Source organism: Cyphellophora attinorum, assembly GCF_001299255.1.
Source record: "Cyphellophora attinorum strain CBS 131958 chromosome Unknown Contig3, whole genome shotgun sequence".
In the NCBI taxonomy this organism is placed as follows: Eukaryota; Fungi; Ascomycota; class Eurotiomycetes; order Chaetothyriales; family Cyphellophoraceae; genus Cyphellophora; species Cyphellophora attinorum.
The window spans coordinates 594417-616181 of NW_017253231.1; the positions used below are offsets into that span (position 1 = coordinate 594417).

General features: G+C 53.9%; 10 protein-coding genes across 10 annotated transcripts; 3 read left to right on the top strand and 7 right to left on the bottom strand.

Annotated features, from left to right (window-relative positions):
- Positions 1-130: 130 nt before the first annotated feature.
- Positions 131-805, bottom strand: AB675_8483 (uncharacterized protein; the record flags this gene model as incomplete). Its single annotated transcript, XM_018148932.1, has 1 exon — positions 131-805. The coding sequence occupies one exon, from the start codon at positions 803-805 to the stop codon at positions 131-133; it is 675 nt and encodes a 224-aa protein (XP_018004713.1).
- A 908-nt stretch (positions 806-1713) lies between these two features.
- On the bottom strand, positions 1714-3566 carry AB675_8484 (Protein bir1; the record flags this gene model as incomplete). The annotated part of the gene is made up of 2 exons (XM_018148933.1): positions 1714-3010; positions 3058-3566. 2 exons carry the CDS (start codon positions 3564-3566, stop codon positions 1714-1716), a joined length of 1806 nt encoding a protein of 601 aa, XP_018004552.1.
- A 923-nt stretch (positions 3567-4489) lies between these two features.
- Positions 4490-6706, top strand: AB675_8485 (Copper amine oxidase 1; the record flags this gene model as incomplete). The annotated part of the gene is made up of 4 exons (XM_018148934.1): positions 4490-4543; positions 4602-5033; positions 5092-5614; positions 5661-6706. 4 exons carry the CDS (start codon positions 4490-4492, stop codon positions 6704-6706), a joined length of 2055 nt encoding a protein of 684 aa, XP_018004186.1.
- A 560-nt stretch (positions 6707-7266) lies between these two features.
- On the bottom strand, positions 7267-8733 carry AB675_8486 (uncharacterized protein; the record flags this gene model as incomplete). Its single annotated transcript, XM_018148935.1, has 1 exon — positions 7267-8733. One exon carries the CDS (start codon positions 8731-8733, stop codon positions 7267-7269), a length of 1467 nt encoding a protein of 488 aa, XP_018004706.1.
- Positions 8734-8892: 159 nt separating this feature from the next.
- Positions 8893-10833, bottom strand: AB675_8487 (uncharacterized protein; the record flags this gene model as incomplete). The annotated part of the gene is made up of 1 exon (XM_018148936.1): positions 8893-10833. One exon carries the CDS (start codon positions 10831-10833, stop codon positions 8893-8895), a length of 1941 nt encoding a protein of 646 aa, XP_018004331.1.
- Positions 10834-11404: 571 nt separating this feature from the next.
- Positions 11405-12394, top strand: AB675_8488 (3-oxoacyl-[acyl-carrier-protein] FabG; the record flags this gene model as incomplete). Its single annotated transcript, XM_018148937.1, has 1 exon — positions 11405-12394. The coding sequence occupies one exon, from the start codon at positions 11405-11407 to the stop codon at positions 12392-12394; it is 990 nt and encodes a 329-aa protein (XP_018004327.1).
- A 198-nt stretch (positions 12395-12592) lies between these two features.
- AB675_8489 (uncharacterized protein) lies at positions 12593-13575 on the bottom strand (the record flags this gene model as incomplete). The annotated part of the gene is made up of 3 exons (XM_018148938.1): positions 12593-12924; positions 12977-13129; positions 13179-13575. 3 exons carry the CDS (start codon positions 13573-13575, stop codon positions 12593-12595), a joined length of 882 nt encoding a protein of 293 aa, XP_018004560.1.
- Positions 13576-14374: 799 nt separating this feature from the next.
- Positions 14375-15949, top strand: AB675_8490 (Phosphatidate cytidylyltransferase, mitochondrial; the record flags this gene model as incomplete). Its single annotated transcript, XM_018148940.1, has 1 exon — positions 14375-15949. The coding sequence occupies one exon, from the start codon at positions 14375-14377 to the stop codon at positions 15947-15949; it is 1575 nt and encodes a 524-aa protein (XP_018004202.1).
- Positions 15950-16948: 999 nt separating this feature from the next.
- AB675_8491 (putative MFS-type transporter) lies at positions 16949-18813 on the bottom strand (the record flags this gene model as incomplete). Its single annotated transcript, XM_018148941.1, has 2 exons — positions 16949-18395; positions 18479-18813. The coding sequence occupies 2 exons, from the start codon at positions 18811-18813 to the stop codon at positions 16949-16951; spliced, it is 1782 nt and encodes a 593-aa protein (XP_018004280.1).
- A 925-nt stretch (positions 18814-19738) lies between these two features.
- On the bottom strand, positions 19739-21340 carry AB675_8492 (uncharacterized protein; the record flags this gene model as incomplete). The annotated part of the gene is made up of 1 exon (XM_018148942.1): positions 19739-21340. The coding sequence occupies one exon, from the start codon at positions 21338-21340 to the stop codon at positions 19739-19741; it is 1602 nt and encodes a 533-aa protein (XP_018004572.1).
- Between the last annotated feature and the right edge of the window lie 425 nt (positions 21341-21765).

Sequence of the window (21765 nt, forward strand, 5' to 3'; positions counted from 1 at the left end):
TCAAAGATTTCGCATGGTTGCAGCACAGACCATGCGAACAATGGTCTTTGCCAATGTGGTCTGAGGTTGCTATGCACAATGAAATGTCTGCATTGCTTTTGCAGACCCTTGGCATCATAACACCTCGATACTACACGGCAATATCACTCCCGACAACATCCCGCTCCACAACCTCCCCCTTCTCCCCCCTAACCCCACCATTCGCCACCGCCGCATCCAGACTCCGCCAGCTATTCAACTCCTTCTGCTTCTGCTCATCCACCGGACTCGTCGCGAAGATCGCCTTCTCCCGCTCACCCAAACTCGGATAGATTCCCTCCTGGATCAACAACTCCGCCAGATCTCTCTTGGCGCCACTTTGCTGCCCGTTGCTGCCGTTTTGCCTCTCCTCCAGCATTCCCTTTGCCTTGATCAACATCTCATGATAGTAAGTACTATGGTTGATATTGCAGATCGCTACGGTCGGGTGTGAAGGCGAATGGTGGATAAGGCAGAAGTAGCGGCTGCAGAGGAGACATGTGTCGAGGTGTTTGGTGGTGGGTGAGAAATCGCCTGGATTTTGCTCGTCGCAGAGGTAGCAGGCGGCGTTGGTGGGATTGGTGGAGGTAAGTGAGTTTGAGCGTTTCAGAAGCCCGCGGATCGTGGGTGTATGTTGTTGTGAAGGGTTCTGGGTGGCTTGGGTAGTAGTCGGTGTGGCCGAGGAGGTGTCGAGAGCTGTTGACGGTGTTGCCTTGGGCTTCATGATGCCGTTAGCCACTGTGCTGGGATCGTTGATAACGATTGAGGGAGGAGCGACGGCGGCCATGTTTGGCTGACTGATCTGATACGGTGCGACAACAGCGTTGGTGTTGGCTAGGTCTTGGTCTGTAGCGAGCTATTTCAATTGATTGATGGTCAATGTTGTGGCAAGATTACAGAAGCGTTTTAGTCTTCAGTACCTAGTACTAGAATCACAAAATGAGTGTGTAGACCAACAGGGCCATTGAACGAGGGTCTGCCATTCTTATACGTTACGCAGATTCACTCCCACCGTCGTACACCATCGCATTCCAGGCCAAGAGACATTGATGGACGCATGATATCACTGGTCTTTCCGTGAGTGAGTGGCTTGCCGCGCCGCGCCTGTCAGGGGTATTCCCGCTCCAGGGTCCGAATTGGAATGTGCTGCGAGCGAAGCTTTTTGACGCCTTTAAAGGTCGGTTGGTTGCCTTTTGTTTTCGGGGTCCGAACTCCTACCTTCCATGTGCTGTGATCGCACTGGCCTGCACGAGCGCTCGAGATGCAGCCATAGCTGTATTCACAACTCAGCGGCTTGGTCGAGCTCTTGCCCGACTGTAGTGTGACATCTCTCTCACTGCCATGGGGGAACTGCAGGAGTCAAGGGATCGACGCCGTCGCTTGAGATTGATGCCAAGATTGATAGTGGTGGAACACGGAGGTTGTAGATCCCGACATGACGTATGGGCGTCTTGAATCACAACAACTGAACGCAAGCAGGAGCAAGTTTTGGGTCAACACTTTTAGTGCTTCTGAACGAGCACGCGCCCGATAACGTCTCTCTAAGGGAATCAGTCAGCCCGTCATGAAGCGAGACCCTTGCACCGCCGCAAAAATGCGCCCTCGCCGGCCAGAACATCGACCCCTCTAGTAGCCAAGTCTCGCTTCCCTCATAGAATCACATCGTAGTTTCCACCAAAGACATACATTCCAACATCATAAACACTCAACAGCTTCCAAGACGCCCATAGCGCGAGCGCCTTCCTTCTCGAAGACGCCGACTACCCGCTCCGCCTCGTGCCTGAGGTCACTTTCAGCCAACTCTGCCATGTATTCGATCCACTCTTGCACAGTCATGTTTCGTTCCTTGTCGCTCAAGCGCTCTGCTTGAGCTAGATCAAACAAATTCGAAGCAACTGCTGGGCCAGGTGTACCCGCAAAGACGAGATCTACGTCTACTGGACTCCACACTGGGGCGAGGTGAGTTCGTGACGGCGTCATCTGAGGCTGTGGCGGGCGGGAGGACGGTGGTAGTGAGGACGGAGGCGCATTCTCAATGTCAGATCTTGCCGGCGAGTGCTGCGAGGGCGACTTTTGCGGCGATCTCGGTACTGCAGCCGCTAGAGGCGATGTATGTGCGTGTACGACCAGCGCTGGTGAAGAGCGGACTGCGTACGGCGACGATTTGTGTTGAAGCGGCGAGCCTTCAGTTGCGCGTTCGAGATCAGGTCTTTGTGGCTGCTCTGGGAACTGTGGCGGCTCGTCTCGCACAACCGATGACAGCTCGGGTTCTTCCTCGTGTGTTCCGGCTGGTAGATCTGCAGGCTCGACCTCTTTCGCTGCTGTTGTTTCTGGCTCCTGTCGCGGGGCTTCAGCAACCTCGGCTTGTATTGTTGGCTCATCGTCTATTACAATCGGCTCCACAACCGCCGCCTCGGGCTCAGGTTCTGGTGCATCCGCCTCTGCTTCGGCTTTCTTCGTCTTCGCTCGTGTTGTTTTGCCTTTCTTAGTCTTGGTCGCTTTAGGTCTTCCTGCTTTCTTTTTGCCTTTCGTGGTAGCGGTCGACATGGTTGACATGACCGACACGGCGCTGTTCTCTATGGTCTCGTCCAGAGCTGTCGCCTCTGGCTCTGCAGGCTGAATCATCTCGGGATCAAGGACGGGCTCGGGCTGGGGTTCGGGCTCAGGTTCAGGCGCAACCTTGGCCTTCTTTGCCCGACCACCTTTCGCAGTCCCTGCAGCTTTTCTCTTGGTCTTGCTGGCCGTGGAAGCCAGTGACAGGTTCGAAGATATTGAGGTTGTGCTTGTATCGATCGCATCGTCGAGGTCGGCGATGTCAGACTGGACCGTGAGATTCGATTGGGTTGACAGGCGAGCCGAAGCTTTTGAGGCTGTCGATGTCCTTGACGTACGTGAGGCGCAGCCCTTCTTCGCCTTGCCTCGCTTCGACGGTGCTGTGGTGCCCGCGAAAATGAAGAAGGCGCACTCTGGATTCCGTCGGTAGTGTTCGTCACTTTTATGGTCAGCTCGAGCCCCGCGTACCTAAGCGGTGAGACTCACAAAGGGTTGTCTTTCGGCTCCCAACCATCCAGACTGAGCTTGCAGTACGCGCAAGATGCATAGTCCTCGCTGCTTGCAGTTGGCGCAAAATGCCAACCAGCCTCCACCATCTTCTCGGTTTTGCAAACCCAGCCTCGCTTGCCGTCATGAGGCCATCCAATAGCAAAAGTGGCTGTGCGGGCTTCCACCATAGCCGTGCTCGTAGGATCGTTCATCTGGCCTGGATCAAAGTGTGTTTCCCGGGTCAGACTCATCATGATCGCGTAGCCGCAGTCTGGCGAATGCCTTAAATGTTCCTGGATTGGGTCGTCATCTTTCTCCCATCCGTCTAGTCGTCGGTCGCACATGAAACACGCGACGTTGTCGTCGCCAGTCTTATGTGGTGCATAGTAGAATCCGGCTGTAGCTACGGCTTCGGCTGTGGGTGACTTGTGTGGCCATCCTGCTTTTGAGCGTTTGGTGGGTGGCTCAAACGATTTGAGACGCGATTCCTTTGTTGCGTACTCCATTGTAGCTGTTGCTGATCCGTGGAAAAGGCTTGCACTGTTGGGAAAGTGGTGAACATCGAAGTGCAGATCATGATGCGTCCGGGCCGCTGGATCGGGAAAGGTAAACAAAAGGCTTGGCATTCTCGAAACTGGGCTTCCAACTCGACCTCGATCCATACCATTTACTTGAGCATCGTTTCATGCATCACTGTCTGTATCGCGTTTCTCGCCACGACAACGACGAAGCCGGCATTGGCGCTACGTCGTCTACGGAGAACTCTGCGCCTTCTGCAGACTAATCATACGATGTTGCCTTGCACCGAAGACTACCTACAGTGCCATTCATTTTACGCGTGGTCACGGCCTAGCTCCCGACAATGACATTAGATCATAGCATAGAATATGCCACGACAATGCCGAACCAAACACGGCATCTGAAGTGGCGAGAACAGGACCCGTGGAAGTCAGGTCTCTGCACGCCCTGCGAAAAACCCCGGAAACGACTATGAACTACATGCCTTGTCGCGTCCAACCTTTACAGCTCTTGCATACGGGTACGTCGTTTGCTACATTATTGCCCGGCTGTTTCGTGCCTTTCTCGTGACCTACGTGTTCAAAGTCAATGACCGATCCGGTTCGGCACATCAGCGATAATGCCAGTCGGGTGAACATATGGTAGAGTATTGCGGTAGGGCGCAAGTCAACGATCCGAGAATCTCTAAAGGCAATTCTAACCTGTAGTGGCGTCGAATCCATTGATTAACGATACGCTGTCTCTCCAAAAGGAAGGCTGATCTCCTGCCAAGACCGAACACGTTGATGTCCGCGCCGGTCTGTGGCTTTTCTTTATAAGTGCATCACTACCTGGGTCAGTTCGGGTGTTTGTGCCTGCTGTCGGAGCTGAAGGCCAATACGCGAAGAAGTGCACCAAGCTGCAAAGCATCATGGCTTCGACATTACATCCATTCGACCCACTGACACCAGAGGAGATTTCGCGCGTAAGACTCTCGAGGAGCGGCTTCCGGGCTTCATTTTCTGACATAACATGCATTATAGGCAGCACGAGTAGCCCGCCCTCACTTTGGCAGATATGCACCTAATTTTCGCGTCATTACTCTACAGGAGCCGCCGAAGGATCAGATGGTCGGTTTCCTTGAGCGAGAAAGCCTACGGCAACATTCAGGAACTCCACCAGTAAGATGTGCACGCGTCGAGGTCGTCGTGAATGACGAAATAGGAGACACCCAACTCTTTGACTTACTTGTCGACCTCGACAACGACAAAATCTTGGCTAAGCAGCATCAGCATGGCAAGCATTCATACATTGATGCAGCCTATATGAAGCAGGTCGAGCAAGCATGCCTTGCCAACGACGATGTTCAGGCCGAGATCAAGCGTCTATTTCTACCCGAGGGAGCCAAAGTCGTGGTAGAGCCGTGGGCGTATGCGACTGATGGGCAGAACGACATGAAGTCTCGTGTGTCAATGGTGAGCCCAAGCCTCATGATCTGTGAGTTTTGACTGGGAGTGCTGAAGCCGTATCCAGTGCTGGTTCTACTTGAATGTGTTGGGCAGTCCGGACGCCAATTATTACGCCTATCCGCTGGATATCTGTGCTGAAGTGTCGGAAAAGCTACAGGTCACCAAGATATACCGGCTTCCGACTAATCTGAATGAGAGCATACATAACGAGCCACGTCCATTCGATCGGCGCAGAGTCCACCCGTCGTCGCTCAGCGAGTATCACCCAGACCTTAGACCACCGCCGAGAACGACTCTCAAGCCGTTACATATTCTTCAGCCCGAGGGCCCGTCGTTTGAGGCTCATGGAAATCATGTCACGTGGGAGAAGTGGTCATTTAGGGTAGGATTCAACTACCGCGAAGGATTGACATTACACGATATTCGGTACGATTGTCGTAGTCTCTTCTATCGTCTCTCGCTAGCCGAAATGTTCGTCCCGTATGGCGATCCGCGTGCGCCATATCAGCGAAAGGCTGCTTTTGATCTGGGCAACGACGGTGCTGGTATCAACGCAAATAACTTACAGCTTGGTTGTGACTGCCTCGGTAAGCCTAGGTCGAGACCCACTGTACACAAATTGATGACAGGCAGGAACGATCAAGTACTTCGATGCCTACCATAATACTCCCGAAGGCGAGCCACTGCTCCTGCCCAACGTCATCTGCTGTCACGAGCAGGATGACGGCATACTATGGAAGCACACCAACTTCCGAACACAAAATGCAGTCGTGACCCGAGCCCGAATCCTTGTTCTGCAGACGATCATAACAGTCAGCAACTACGAGTACATCTTCGCGTTCCACTTTGCCCAGGACGCATCCATCTTCTTCGAAGTTCGTGCTACAGGCATTCTGTCCACTGTTCCTCATCAGATTGACTGCAAAGACAAAGTTCCTTTCGGGACAGTCGTAGCTCCTGGTGTCCTGGCGCCCTATCATCAGCACCTCTTCAGTCTCCGAATCGATCCTGCCATAGACGGACAAGACAACTCGCTAGTCATCGAAGAATCGAAAGCACTACCAATCGACGATCCGGAGGTACATAACCCCTTCGGCATAGGCTACTGCACGGAATCTCACATAGTAGAAGCAGAAGGCGGCTTCGACCTGGACATCAACAAGGCGCGTGTCTTCAAGTTCATCAACGAAGAGAAGATGAACCCAGTAACCAACTCGCCCGTTGGATTTAAACTGCTCGCATGTCCTAGCCAGATGCTCCTCGCCCACCCAAACTCCTACCACGCTAAGCGATCCGAGTTCGCCAAGCACGCCGTCTGGGTTACACGCTATGAAGACAACGATCTATTTCCAGCGGGACGCTACACAATGCAGTCGTCTGGCGGTGATGGTATCGCTTCTGGTATCCGTAAGCGGCAGTTGGACGGTACGGCGAAGCCGGTCAGGAACGCAGACATTGTGATCTGGCATACCTTCGGCTCCACTCATAATCCACGCATCGAGGACTGGCCGGTCATGCCGAACGAAAAGATGATGGTTGGGCTGAAGCCTGTCAATTTCTTCACTGGTAATCCGGCGTTGGATGTGGCGGTGTCGGCACAAGAGAAGAACAGAAGTACACTGTATGGGGCTGGACAACAATCGCGGAGAAAATGTTCCCATTTTACGTCGCAGCTGTAGGGACGCAGTAGAGGGGTACAGGACTTCAGGACGTTTGTCAATAACTTTTGCCGTACGGGCGCCTCTGGCTAGCTTTTCCGGAAGCGGACCGAACCTGTCCAGTACGATAAGGAGTTGACATGGCGAAAAAATAGACAAAAGAAGGTCGGTAGACTACACATGTACGGGAGACTAGAGAGTGTGGCTGTGTTCTGGAATGAATTGATTTGTGGTCCTTTTCTATCTATCATCACGTCTTTCTCTGTCGTCGCGCGACCAGCATGAGAGCCTCAGGTCTGCGCTTGTCTGTTCTCGGCGCCGCTCGCCCGGTTTTGCAGGATATCGTGTACCACTGTCGTGGCTGTTGAACCGTGGAAGTGCGATCGTGCCTCATGTCGCATGAACGTAGTAGAGCAAAGTCGTCTCGGCTAGGACTCTCCCCGTTGCGTTCTTTGTCGCCGTCGGTCTCAAATGGAGCTGAATGCGCATATTCAATCGGAATATGGCTGTGCCATCATCCCTACAGCTGTCAGAATCAGAGCATAGTGACAGTGTGTTAGGCAACCCCTGAGATCACTTACCTATCCACCGGTCGAAGTCGAACTTGACGCAAATCCAAACAAGCCTGATGTAGAAGGAGCAGACCAAGCTTGCTGCTGAGCTTGCTGCTCAAGGACGACACTATTATCTTTCTCCTTCTGATTAAGACGGATAATGGGCTCTGTATCACCAACACCATCAACGACTCTGACCTCCACTAAGCGTCTTCCAGCCTTAGCTTCGTCTTCCCACAGCGTGGATGGTCCACCATGCAAAGCTGTCCAGTACTTTGAGTGGTCTGCGAAGGACGGATCGCCAGCATTCTCTGTAATTTTGGCTGGCCAGCTCTCTGGGGTCGCATGCTTGCGATTCGTGGCCCAGTCGTGCTTTGCGCCCATTGAGGAGGTCTTGTAGTCGTCAGGGAAGCGGGAGCCGGTTGTGGTGGTGTGCCAGGATTGGCCTTCGACCAACTCTTCGACGTCTCCCATGAAGCCTGCCACGTCGCAGATGTTGCTGGGATCAGCGCCTTGGGGGTATCGAACGAGTATGTTGAGGTAGCGAAGCGTCTGGACAGGACACGACGTGGTTTTACTCGTCAGGAGATCTCTGATATCGAATTTACCGAGTTGCATGCCGGAGGATCCTGTCGCATCAACGACGACTAGCTTCTTGAGATTGCGGGATGGCAGCAGCTTGGTCGACATACTGGTGATGAGGTCGTGCCAAAACTTTCGAGTGTCTGACTCATTGCCCGAAATTGGAATGCCTTGGTTCTTGTCGTCGCATCTAATTGTGACTGAAAAAGGACCGCGACCTGCACCTAAGCAGATGACGCATGATCTGAGAGTCTTGGAAGCAGCGATGATCTCGGGGCACATCACCGCTAGTCTCAGTCGCAGGTTGATGAGGCTTGGAATTCGCTGTGCGATCGTGTGGCACAGATGCTCGCCAGTCTCGCCATCAAGGGCTCGATCGTAGCACTTGGTGTCGATTTCGAGACTCTCCAATGACTCCGGCAGAGATTTGACGACGACCGCTAAGGTGTGACGTGAGATTGCGGTACTATGAGCTCGAAGCTGACCATCTTGGATCTGGATGTAGAAGGAGAACGTTTTCATCTTGGTCATGAGTGGTAAGATCGTGGCCAGATCCTTCAGCGTGGAGTTCAGCTGACGACAGGACTTATTGACATCCGGAGATCGATAGCTTACACCAGCAAAGAGGCTTCCAATAGATGGTATCTGTTCATCGTTGGTCTCCTTGGGTGGCTCGGAAGTGAATGTGAGGCTTGTGATGAGGCCAAAGTTCGACGAAGCAGGCGCTTGGACGAAGCGAGCGAGCTTGTCGCAATCCACGACAATGTCGGACCAGAGGAGTCGGAGGCCTATGTCGCGCCATATAGCGCTGACGCAGAGCAAGTTAACGATGCTTGTGCCGCGTTCGCCGTTGCCGTGTATGACATGTTTGAGGAAGATCTCAACGATCTCGGCCGGAATAGCGCGCACCATTGCGATGGTCCAAGCGGCTGAATTGTCAAGGCTAGGTTGTTTGGAATTATTTTGTGAAAGGAAAGCTCATTAATGTAGTCGTGGTGGCCAGGCAATAGCCTTGGCATTACTTGAAGTCACTGTATGAACACGTGAACTGACTTCGGGAATGTTGTTTCGTCACCTGATGGGACCGGATGTTGGTTCACTTTCACCTTGTCCGTTCGATACATCCGCAAGCTCGGCCCAGACACCCCAATACCGTCTCTCATCAACCTCGCCCGTCCAGAAATAGTCCTGTATCGCAGACAAGTAGTCCTGCCATGTCAATGAGTAATGAACTCTAGCCCATCGTAGCTGATTGATGAAAAAGTCGTGATCCGTCGTCGTCAACACAACGTTGGGCACCACATCACTGGGCACAACATTCCCGCCCAACGACGGCATGCTCGCAGTCGCGCCAACGCTCAGTACCCAAAGCAACAACGACCGCGAGAAGAAGAACTGCTTCATCGATGCCGCCGGTGATGGCACGTTACCGTCTGTGGCAGCGTAGCGGAGACTCAGACTAGTTGTATCAGCATCAGTGCCAGACTCGGAGCCGTGGCCGTCCATTCGAGCATCGAGTGCACCGCGCAATGATTTCGTCCACACGCGGAACTGCCGCGCTCGCAAGTCCGTCCCGCGGAGGAAGTGGTGGATGTAGATAAGTGCAGTGAGGGCGATGCTCTGCCAAAGCGACGAGTTCCACGTTGACTTTCTAGCCTCATTCGAGAGCAGATCACTGCCTGCGGCGGCGAGGGCGTCAATGGAGGTGATGATCCTGGTCAGTCTTGTCTCCAGACTAGCACACATATCCGCTCTCAGCATATTCTCGTGCTCATCGAGTAGTGACAGCCGCGGCTTCTCCCGCTCCGCCTGGCACAGACGGCGAACGCCCTCGAGAATATCGACGACTTCATAGTTGTCGACACCCTCCGACCATAGCCCTTGCGGAGTGTAGCAGATCGGCGACCCTGGAATCGAGAACGAGTCTAGTGTCTTCCAGGACTTGTCCCACAGCTCCAACGCTGGAAAGTAGAGTGGTGCGTGGTAGACGTTGGAGTAGACCAGTCCGGTCCAGCTAATCAGGCGGTAGATTAGTTGCTGCAGGACTGTTGCAGTGCTGAAGTTAAGACCACCACGAAGTACGACCAGACGGCGCAGGCCAGAGATGTGGTACGTTGCGGCCTGGTAGGAGCCGAAGATGAGCTCGAGGTTGGCAAGGGCGGCGATGGAGGCAAGAGTTGCATCACTGAGGGAAGCGGCTGTGTTGGAGAGAGACTTGTTGATCAGAGTGATGGCTTTAAGCTTGTGGGTGAGGACTTCGGGGTTGTCCTCGAGGAATGTCACTGCTTCGGAAGGAGAGGCGAGGCGGTTGCGGAATGCCATGCTCCATGCGTACAGGGTGGCGGAGAAGAGCATTTCGTTGGTCATGGCGAAAGTGGACCACTCGGACTGGCTCCTGACTGGACACCATGGCCATTTCTTGTTGTGTGCGAAACGGGCCAGGAGCGCTGAGTCCCAGGGGGTAAGGGAAACAGGAAGGGTGTGAAGTGGGTCGATGCTGGATGCGCCGAAGAAAAGCAGGGGCGATGTGGACAGAGTCAGCAAGCGCTGTTTCTCTTCAGGGGATATATCGCTCAGCCTGAGTTGGCGAAGCCGGCGTCCAGCAGCCCCGTGATCTCGCGGGATCTGATTGGCGGCAGAGTCGAGCTGGAAAGCTCCATTTGCCGATCCGGGATGCCTTTCTTCTACATCGTGCTCTGCTTCCAGCTCCCTCCGCAACGAAACCTGGGTCGCAATTGCTGTCCCACCACCATCTCTTCCTCGAGTGCCGTGGACCAATCGTGATTCGTGAGTTCCTGCATCAGATGTAGGCAGCCGAACGTTCTCATTGAGTTGAAATGTGATTCTGCCGGCAGTATGATTATTCAGTGTCGGCTGCTTCTCGTTCTGTTTCCAATGCATACGAGCTAGGTCCGCTGGTGACTGCTGCTGCATGACATGCCGCCGGCGCTCTGCAGTATGCCCTGGCTTTTCTTTGCCCGTGCTTGTTACGAAGAGGAATCTGGACGGCATTGCGGCTCTCAATACAGCCACTTGCTGTTCTCTTGACAGTAGTCAACATAATGACGGGTCCTCACTGGGCTGATGTCTGCCCACAGCATCTTGAAAGCCCACCTGGTGCGGTCATTTGTCAGCATCGATATCTGCGCTTTTCTCAGTATCCGGGCACTACGCGGCTAGCGGCTGGTCTTTGTGCTGCTCCTGTCAGGCAAAGACGATTGCACGTAGATGAAGGATGTGGTGAAGTCCAGACACGAAGCCAAGCGACGTACCCTGACGTACGAGCACCCTGATCCGGTGATTTGTGGGCTACGAGAGCTGGTCTGATTGGTTGAGCACTATGCCTTCGGACGAATCTTGACTGGCTGAGAGCAAATGTCGTGCGACAATTCGGGTGACCTGGGTCATGGCTTATGCGAGGCGGGCTTCGTAGAAGCTACGATGTTTAGTCTTGATGAGTACCGTCTATATCGGCAACATACCACTGCACACGAAGATGGCAGCAAGGGTGGGTTTTGCGTGCTACTCAGAAGTCGCTAGCAGGTATTAACCCGTTGCAATGATTTGAAAGCCGGCTGCAGCGATGCAGCATGGACATACTGTAGCATTCAAACGCCTGGCTATAAAGTCCTCAGAACGGAGCGTCCTAATACAAGTCAGCATCAGTCGAGCCTTCCATCGGATTCTCACCTTTCAACTAGTTCTCCGCAGATCGTACAACCATCATGCATCATTCGTCAAGATCCATCGCAAGCCATACGAAGCCTTGCAGTCCAGGATCGCGTCGAAGCCCCTTGCCGGCAAGTCTGTGATCGTCACTGGCGGCTCGCGTGGAGTAGGCCTCTTCATCGTGGAGGGTTTCGTCGAGGCTGGCGCAACCAAGATCGGACTCACTGGTCGAGATGGGGCGCGCCTACAAGCAACTACGTCCAAGCTCACGAAAGCACACCCTGGTGTAACTTTCGCCCCCTATGCCGTGGACGTTGTCGACGAGAAAGGCATCAAAGCCATGTTCTCCGACTTCGGCGTCCCAGACATCCTCGTCAACAACGCAGGCGTCTTCCCCGACAATGGCCTCTTCCTCGATCAAGATCTAGAGAAGTGGTGGAACGGCATCGGCACAAACGTGCTCGGAACGGCCAACGTAACCCAGAAGTACCTTCAAGCAAAAGGCAACGCGCCCGGCATCGTGCTCAACTGCTCGAGCATGGCCTCTGTCATGCGCTTCCCTCTCAAAGGCTGGTCCGGCTACACGACCAGCAAGCTGGCGCAGGCACGGATCTTCGAATTCCTCCGCTTCGAGCACCCAGAGACACGCTTCAACACGATTCATCCGGGCGAGATCGAGACCAATGGCTTCGAAGTATCCGGCGCGCCGAAGCACGATGACATGACTGACGGGAAGCTCACGGGGTTGTTCTTCGCTTGGGCGGCGACCGAGGAGGCTGCATGGCTGAAGGATCGCTTTTTGTGGGCGGAGTGGGATATCAATGAGCTCGCTGGTCGGAAGGAGGAGATCTTGGAGAAGGATTTGTTGCTGACCACGATCGACGGATTCAATAAGGGGTTCTGATGCTAGAGTGATGTCTCATCCAAGATCAATCTGATGGATCCGCTACTTACAAGGGGCTCATACGTGTCTCAATTTGACTTGAGATCGCCGTCGGCTTTGGCTCGTGCTGGCACCTATCTCAAACTGTGTCCACGATCAGCACCACAGCATTCATGCTTCATGAACCGAGATCCTGAGCCTCGCTTTTGTGCCATCTCTTCATGTGGTCGAGCTAGAAGCTTTCGTAGAAGCAGACCCCCCATGAAGCTCAAGGAACTTCAGTCCGCGCTCGATGTCGGCCTGCTTTGCACGAGCCCTAGCGCGTGATTCTTGAATCCTACCAGGACTCCGAAGCCCATCGATCTCTCCATTGCTGTCTTCGGCTTTCAGCTCTTGGCGGATTTGGTCCTGTTCGACACGACTATCGTGTTCCCATGACTCACGTAGCTCTTCGGTGTAGTCGCGCACGAAGTCCGCACGTCTGAAGTCAGTCGGCCAGCCGTAATCGAGCAGCATCGTCCTAGTCCTGGTATATACATTGCCGCGGTAGTCTGAGAAGTTATTAGCACTGGTACCGATACTACAGCAGATCAGAGTCATTACCAAGGTCCTCTGTGAGTATTTCCATCTCTCCTCTTGGTGCTGGTATGTGTTCAAGCAATTTATATTTTTTGAGAAGCTCGCCAAAGTATTGCTCTGGTGTGTCGGCAGCAACGTCAGAGTGACCGTAATCGCAATCGTAGACGTCTAGCATTCCTGTCCTTGGTCAGTCTACCCATCAGTAGTGAAAAGCAGGATGACATACCGGTACCTGTGTCAAGTGCGACTATCATTCCCGGACGCTCAAGGAACGTAGAGACAGTGATGCGACCGGCAGGGATCTCTTCGTCGTCAGGTATCCCGTCTCCATGATGTCCATCATCAGGCCAACGAGCCGTTGTTGAGACGTGATCTTCATTGCTCCAGTTGACGGCGTACGTCGTTTCGTCGATGGGCAGATAGCCATCCCCCTTGGGCCATGGAATCTTCCTCAAAACGTCCAGAGTGCTATCTGAAAGGCCATGCGTGCGGCACATCGACTCATTCAGAGAGCCATCTTCGTGGGGCGGCCAGCTTATATCTTGCGCATCGGCGAAGCCCATCTCGACAAATAGCTGGTACAGTTCATTCAGGTACCGGACGGCAGCATCGTTCTGAGCCATGATTGATAATGATCAGGACAATCTCGAAGGGCACAAATGCGGTAAGTTGACATGTATGGGGTGACAAACGGTGTAATCGAGAACCGAACTCGATTAAGTAGAGTAGAGTCCAGTCTTGGCATTAGGCAATTCCAGGCGCCTGTCACCAGGTACCCAAGTACTTAAGTAGCAGTAGGTGAGATATCGCCCTCAACACGCCGTGTGTTAATGCATTAATCTGTCGGTAGCACTTCAATCTTACCGCGATAGTTCAACAATTGGCTGACCAACGCAACACACCCTTGGGCACCACGCAGTAGCCTACCGTGCTATAGCACCTTCCTCTACTTCCTCTGACCAGATTCCAGATCTGCGCCGAGGTGATCCATCGTCGCCGAGCCACATCGCAAGGATTTCGCCGTCTGCACCCGCATGGCGCTCCAGATCTCAAGGTCAAGCGGCCTACACGTGCTGCCTACAGGTAAGGAGCAGATTCCACCGGCGACAGGTGCATATCCTCATAGTTGGCTATCAGAAAGACCCAGTTAGCTCTGTCACCAGGCTTACTACGCGTCTGAGTGGAGATCGATAATAAGGCATGATTTCATGAGAAAGGACGAGGGCAAGCCAGGACCGCGACATGAAATATACGCGTGAATCTCGGGCTTGGCATTTCTGACCTCATAGGAGCAGGAGTTGGAGCAGCGAACATCCTTAGAAAGCCAGCAGTCGCTCGCATGACAATGGAAATGGTTATTAGAGCTTCTACCTCTGGCCGCGATGAGTTTCTGACATTTCTCAGCATGCGCAAGCCTTCGCGATGACCTTTCGGCTTGTGCCCAGCATCTTGGGCAAGCGGAGCGCCGAGCTGCCCGCCATCTGCTTTCGGCGTGTGCGTGTGCCTGTCGATCCCGCAGGCTGTCTTCATTCGCGCTACCGGTCTTACGCGACTGTCACCGACGACAAGAAGAGTGATACTGCGCACGATGGCAGCTCCGCCAGATCGACGTCGAGTTCGAGCGAGGCCTCCCAATCGACCTCTCCTCGAAGCTCTTCCCATAACAGCAGCAGCAGCGGCAGGTCGGCAGGCTCAAGAAGTACAGACATCAGTTCACGAAAGAGTTCCGACTGGGAGTACAACCCTGATCTCAGCATCTCCGAGTTCTCTGAGCTGCCCAGCCAGAACTTCGGCGTCAATCAGCACATGATCATCAACGAAGAGTTCAAGGAAGCCCTACGGCAAATCCTTTGGCAGTTTCGTGCGCCTATACGATATGCTTTCGCCTACGGATCCGGCGTCTTCTCCCAGACCGCCTCAGCCTCAAGCGGCGGCTCCTCTACCCTCCACCCGAGCCCTCCCGAAGCCATCACAAAAGTGCAAAAAGGCGGACAGAAAATGATCGACTTCATTTTCGGCGTCTCCTACAGCCAACACTGGCACTCCCTCAACCTCCAACAACACCGAGACCACTACTCCGGCCTCGGCTCGCTCGGCTCCTACGCCGTCTCACGAGTCCAAGACGCCTTCGGTGCCGGCGTCTACTTCAACCCCTACATCACCGTCAACGGCACCCTCATAAAATACGGCGTCGTCAACCTCGATACCCTCTGCAAAGACCTCTCCGAATGGAACACCCTCTACATCGCCGGCCGTCTCCAGAAACCAGTCAAGATCCTCCGAGACAACCCCTCCGTCCGTCTCGCCAATCAAGTCAACCTCATCTCCGCGGTGCGAACCGCCCTCCTGCTCCTCCCACCCACCTTCACCGAACACGACCTCTACTCCACGATCGCCGGCATCTCCTACATGGGCGACCCCCGCATGTCCGTAGGCGGCGACGACCCCCGCAAAGTAAACAACATCGTCTCCAACCAGATTACAAACTTTCGCCGTCTGTACGCGCCTCTGATCGACAACCTGCCCAACATCACCTTCAACGACCCCCGCTGCAGCAATCAAGACTGGATCCTCGACGACACCATAAACGCGAAGCTCGAGCAAAACATGCACCCCTCCACACGAGGACACATGGTCCGCCGTCTTCCTTCTGCCTTCCGCAGCAAGCTGTACTTTGAATACCAGTCCAAATTCCGCATCAATAGACGCGAGTTTCGCAAGATGATGGAGGAGACCAAAGACGACGACGCGGAGTCGATACGAAGGCGCGAGGGCGGGCCTTTTGAGCAGCGGATTGCGGCGGACGAGGAGGGTGGTGGTTTGAGAGAAGAGGTCAGGCAGGTAATTACCAAAACGATCCAGTGGCCGGCCACGACGCAGAGTCTGAAGGGGATCGTAACGAGCGGGTTCGGGCGGAGCTGGAGGTATATGCGAGAGAAGCGGGAGAAGGGGAGGGCGAAGGCAGTGGAGAAGCAGGAAAAGGAGAAGTCCTCCTAACAGATAAGAGGAGCATGAAAGTGGCGGCTTCGGAACCGCACACGGTACTTATTCTATACTCTGTATACACGATCAGCAGCGACAGAGAATCCAAAAAAGTCTGATCGACACAAAGAGCATCTCAGGTACTCCGCGACTGGAGCTCACTCTGGTCCCATCAGTCTTCTTCCGAAGCAATGGCGGAGAGTCGTTCCACGAGAGCAACATGCGCAGTAAGAGCGTGCGTGCACTAGCGACTGCCAACTTGTCAACCGGTCTCACTAGCCAGCGAGACATCTTGGTCACCCGGACTCGTGAAAGACCCGCCTCTCGCTCATGTCATCCGGCGTCAGTTGAGCCCCGACGGACGCTCCTTCCCTGAGAGTACTTGCGCTCACGTGCTTGCTCGCTTGCACGATGTCTCGATCCTTCGCAGCTTCCTGTAGCCTTAACACTGCTTTCAGAACAGGCAGTCGCGCTGAACGGGCTTGTTGGTCGGTCGGGAAGGAGCGACTTCGTCCAAATATGGTGCCAGTCAGCCGGTCTCGGCGGCTCCTTGTCATCCGGCGTAGCGTATGCCCAGCCGTCAACCGGTCGTTCTAGTGCCCTGTCATCCTTGTCATTCGGCGTCGACCGGCGGAGCCCGATCAAGCACCGAGTACATCAGGTGTGCTTGACGAGCCGCTCCCCTTCATGCTGTGCTATCACGCTGCTGCCGCTGACTGGATAAAATTTCAACATGCCTGAGAATGTCCTCCGTTGGATGGGGCCGTTGCTGTTAGGGTTGGTATCAAATTCACTAAGCAGCTACGAAATATATTCGCTGGCGAGAACCTCGGCCTTAGTTGGTTCCAAACGGTAGTACGAGACCCACGAAAAAACGCCGCGGCATGAGACAAGTGTGGCAGTATACAAATATACATTGTTGTATCATGGTCTCGGCTTTGAAGCACGCGATCCATAACGGCCGTCCACTTACTGCAGTGCCAACCTGTGGCCAGCCAGCAGGATTGTACAATATCACGCTTCGACCTTCTCTCTCTCTCTCCCGCCAGTCAGCTCCTTCTGCATATCCCTAGCCCGCGTTCTGCTCTTTGCCACACTGTCCCGACTCCACTTACTCCTCCCTCTTAGCCTCTCCCCAAACTTATATAGCAAGAACGGTACCGGAATGAGCGCCATCGCAAAAAACCCAAATATGCTCGTGCCCCAAGGCACCCCAACGTTATGATACAATGGTGTCACCGTCAACGGGAAACCCGCCGCGAAGCAACTCCTCAGAAATGTATTCGCCGCCACCGCACTTGCGCCGTATTTCGTGAAGGTATCCACGAGGTAGTTGATCGCGCTCTGAAAGATGGTTGAGAAACCAACACCCACGAGACCAATACCAAGTATGGGTGCGACAGCCGGTGCATTTTCGGGCGGGCCGCACCAGCCCACAATGAACAGCCCCCCCGCAAAAGCGACGGAGCCGCCCATCATCGGAAGGAGGCGCAGTTCTGGGTTGATTGTCCCAGGGGCGACGCGACGGTTATAATACATCTGATTGAGAGTGTTAATACCTCCAGCTATGCACGCGCCGACGAGCATGCCCAGAAACGGTAGGGAAGAGGTGACGGGCGTCCAGTGGCGCTTCTCTCCAAAGATGATTGGTATGGCGCCCAGATTCATGTACAAGATCCCGTAGCAGAAGCTCGCATACAAGCATATCGAGAACCCGATGGGCGTGGTAATGATTTGAATCGGCCGCACCAGGTACTTATGCGCAAGCTCCGTCAACGAAATGTCCCACTCCTCGAACTTTGCGTGCAGTGCCCAGTTGCCTGACGCGATGCGCAGCTTGCGCGCCTTGTATACTAGCAGTTTGGGCGGGTACGTCTCGTCGCAGAATATGACGTCCAGCAGAAGGACAGCCAGCGTGAGGATTGCAGAGAAATACTCGGTCCAACGCCAGCCGAGGGACGCATTGGAGACGAAGGCCGCCCCGATAAGGGGCCCGATCGCAGGACCTGTCACGACCGCTATGCTGTAGCTCGCTATGGCGATTCCGCGCTGTGACGGCGGAAACAGGTCGGCTAGCACGCCGCCTGTATTGGTGACGGGCGCGGAGTTGAAAAAGCCGGCGAAGAAGCGTGTGATCATCAACGTCTGCACGTCCTTAGCGACCGCAGTCCCAAAGGTCATGCAAGCAGCCACAAACACAGGAGGAAGGACGGCCATCTTGCGTCCGTAGACTTCGGAGAGTGGCCCCCAAAGTAACGGGCCGATGCCGAAGCCAACAAGGAAGAGCGAAGTTGCGAGCGTGGCGGTCTGTGAGCCGATGTGGAACTCCTGTGAGATTTGGTTCGTGCCAGCGCTGATGGTGGCGGACGCGTAGGCTGCGGTCATGGTAGTGAGGGCATAGAGCAAAGTGGTCGTGCCCTTTTTGTGGAGTGGCCAGTTCACTGGGTGGTAAGGGTCGGCGCTAATGGACATCTGTCAGACCATGCGTACTTTCGCCGTCATCTAGGCTTGTTTCGTATACATCGCCGGAAGGAAGTAACTCACGGCCCGTCAAAATCCACCAACTCCTCAATCGTTGTCTTCTCATGCTCGAGCGGATGCGTGAAATTGCCCACAGGAGGTCTGCTTCTTATTCTTGAGAGCACAGTTTGCGTCCTTCGTCTCCGGTTCGATCTTGACACTGATCGTGACAGCGAGGTGCTAAGGCCAGCATCGTGACTGGACGACGCCCTCGTCGGCGTGGAATTCTCGTCGCTGTCGTCGCTGATCAAGTCGCCTCTATACGGATCAGTAGTCGTTCGTTGCAAAGCAAACGACTCGTTGGGTTGAGTCAATTGCGCAAGTCGTTCTGTGTCGTCACTTTGACCGGTAGTGGCCATTTCCGTTCGATACTATAGAAGGTACGTAGGGTTGCGGAATATCGATCTTCTTATTAGACGACCTTGTCCAGGTTTTTGGGGTGAGTGAGGTGAGCAGCATTACGTACGCTACGTGCGCTATCCGATGACAGGATGAAGGTCTTCGAGGTTCGCTGCCACATGTGAAGTGCACAGGCAAAACATCGACTTGCTTGCGTCAAGACTGGGGCGGCGTTCCGGAAAAGGCGCATATGATTTCAAACGTCACAGGTACCCTCGGGCGCTGATAGGGCGTCGGCAGACGACCAAGCTCCACTGCCCGCGAATTTCCCTCGAAAAGGCAACCTTAGTGGAAGTCCTTGGCCTGATGGAGTTTCCATCTTCGACAGTGAGTAAGCGACGAAAGTTTTTCTTGGTCTCATCGAAGATACGGCACACGCTTGCCGTCTCGATGAGAGGCCGTGGCTCGCACCAACCACCGGCCGCAAACGCGATTGACATGGTTCGGGCCGGAAGCTGCTGACATAAGCGAAGGCTGTATAGCTTTGCCTACCGCAAGCACATCAAGCCACCATCAATGCTGGCGAACAGACAATCGCGTCGGACGTCGCTCGTCGATCGAATGCCAGTCCGTGTATACTTAGCATACTCATATGGACCGAAAGGATAGAAATGAACAGAATGGTAGGTCATTCGAGGGAGTCCGATGCGGTAGGTCTCGATGTGGTTGCCAGCGGAGGAGTGGTAGCCATCAAAGAGTCAACAACGTCGAAAATTAGTGTCGATGCTGGTGGATCATACACGCGTCACTCTCAAGCCGAGTTGAAGGCTGCAATCAGTCTATCACAACCAACCAGGCCCTCGCCCGCCAGGCACAACAGTGGGTAATGTTTGTGTAGACGACGATAGGATATTCGTCGTCGACGGTCTGTGGAACTGTGGTCGCTCAAGGCCCTGGCGTGCTCGCGTCATAAGTGGGATCCACCAGCGAGAACTTCCAATTTGTGATCTCATCTTGGCCGTCTTGCTTCAAGCGGACATGTACTTGTCCTGTGCGTGCGTAGAAGTCTAAGCCATGTATCTGCAATCTCGGCAATCTTGGCCGCGATGAGCCGCCATTTGTTTCTCCTGCAGAGTTGCCAAAGAAGAAGTCGCTCCAGTTCTCGCCTTCTGGAGGTCGAGGGGCATAAGCTGCCTGTTGGACCACGGCTATGCCATCTCTCTTCGCCCTGTCTACGATATCGGCGACGTTGTCGTGGATGTCGAAGACCTTCAGGAAGATTGTACGTGATCCTGACATCGAAAAGTCGCCGCGGTAGATGTTCAGCAACTCCCGGAAGATTGTGAAGCAAGCATCGTAGTCGCTCGCTCCACTGAGGTAGTGCGCCGCCAGTAGACATGCTGAGGCGAGTCTCGAAATTTTGAGCAGATTCAGTGACCGCGTCGACAATGGATGTAAGCCTGAGTTCCGAGAGAACATGTCCACCGCACTAAGCCACTGATGCTGCAAGACATCGACCGAGGGGATGAAAGCAACATCCTTCTTCCGTCTGAACGACCAATCGCAGATGATTTGCAGACATGCCTTTGCCTGAAGCAAAGAATCGAAGCTGCAGGGTACTAATGGTATCTCATCTGAGCTGTCGCTTTCGGAGCGGTCCTTGACAACCGACATCGGACCCAGGACCAACGTCAGTCGATTCATGTATCGTTTCATCATGTCCGTTGCCATCATCAGAACTTGCATTTCGCTGTTTGTGAACTTCAGTTGGCTTTGTTCGTGTGCATACCTGAGAGCATGTTGTAGGGTGTTATATGCCAGGTCTGCATTATTGAAGATCTCGATGGTAGCGATGACGACAAAAGCTATTAGATGGAGCGGAAGTCGTAGCTTCGAGTCTACCTCGTAGCTCGCCTTGTAAATTGCTCCGACAGCCTGAGCATAGTGCTCGTGAGATGTCACTCTTGCAACCATACGGTTCGTGGGCTCGATGGATGTCAAGCTCTCGTAGTAAGCTCCAAGGCTGGTCAAGGCGTGAAAGACAGCTTCGTGAGAGTTGCTCATCTGCAGAGACGCCCTCCAGAATTTCTGGTCATGAAATCCTGTGCTTTCGGCAATTATCATCTGCTGGAAATAATCGTACGAGCGAGCGTATCGGTTCGTGTCAAGCTCCCTGATGATTGTTGGTGGAGCTATTCCATTTGGCGAGTCCGGCGTAATTGTGTCTGGCGTCTGTGCTTCAGGGACATCTTCGGACGGGTCTGAGTTCTCGACGACTCGTCTACGCACCACAGCTTTTTGGCTACGCTTGTCATGCCTGACATTCTTCCGTGTTCGATTTCTGACACCGTTTGGCTTTGATGGCGTATAAGTCTGGTCGAAAGCTGCCTCTTCCTTGAGTGCAGGCTTGACCATATGACGGCGCACATGTCCATAAATGGTCTGCTTCTCCGGGCCTTCGCTACTTGTCAAGGACTTCGAATTGGCATCCTTGTTGACGAAGACGAACTGTGGGTTGAGAATGTTCTTTGTGGGGCCTTTCCCCATGGTCGGCGGAGATCACAGTCAAGGCCTACATACATTTGTAGTGCAAGATCTTGTTCGCTTATGTCGACTTTGCTGACGCTGCTGATATGGACGGTAATGTATGAGGTAGTTTGTCAAGTTGCTCTTCCTGCGGAGTCGAGATCCCATTTCCATTCGATGTTACAATGACTTGAGAGAAGGAACGATCCTCGTGATTCTAGACCTGCTTTTGTGTTTTCCTAGGCAGGTACGTGTATTGCTTGGCGACATGCGCGCCTGACCTTCAGGTTCGGCAACCATGCAGGCCCCTGCAACCCCGAAGTTTCGACAGATAGAACGACCCACAGACGAACGACGCGTTTCATCATCCGAATGCGCGTCTTCAGACGTCCATAATGCGACGGCCGCTTCGTTTTAGGAAAGTGCAAGTCGGCGAAAGGTGGCTG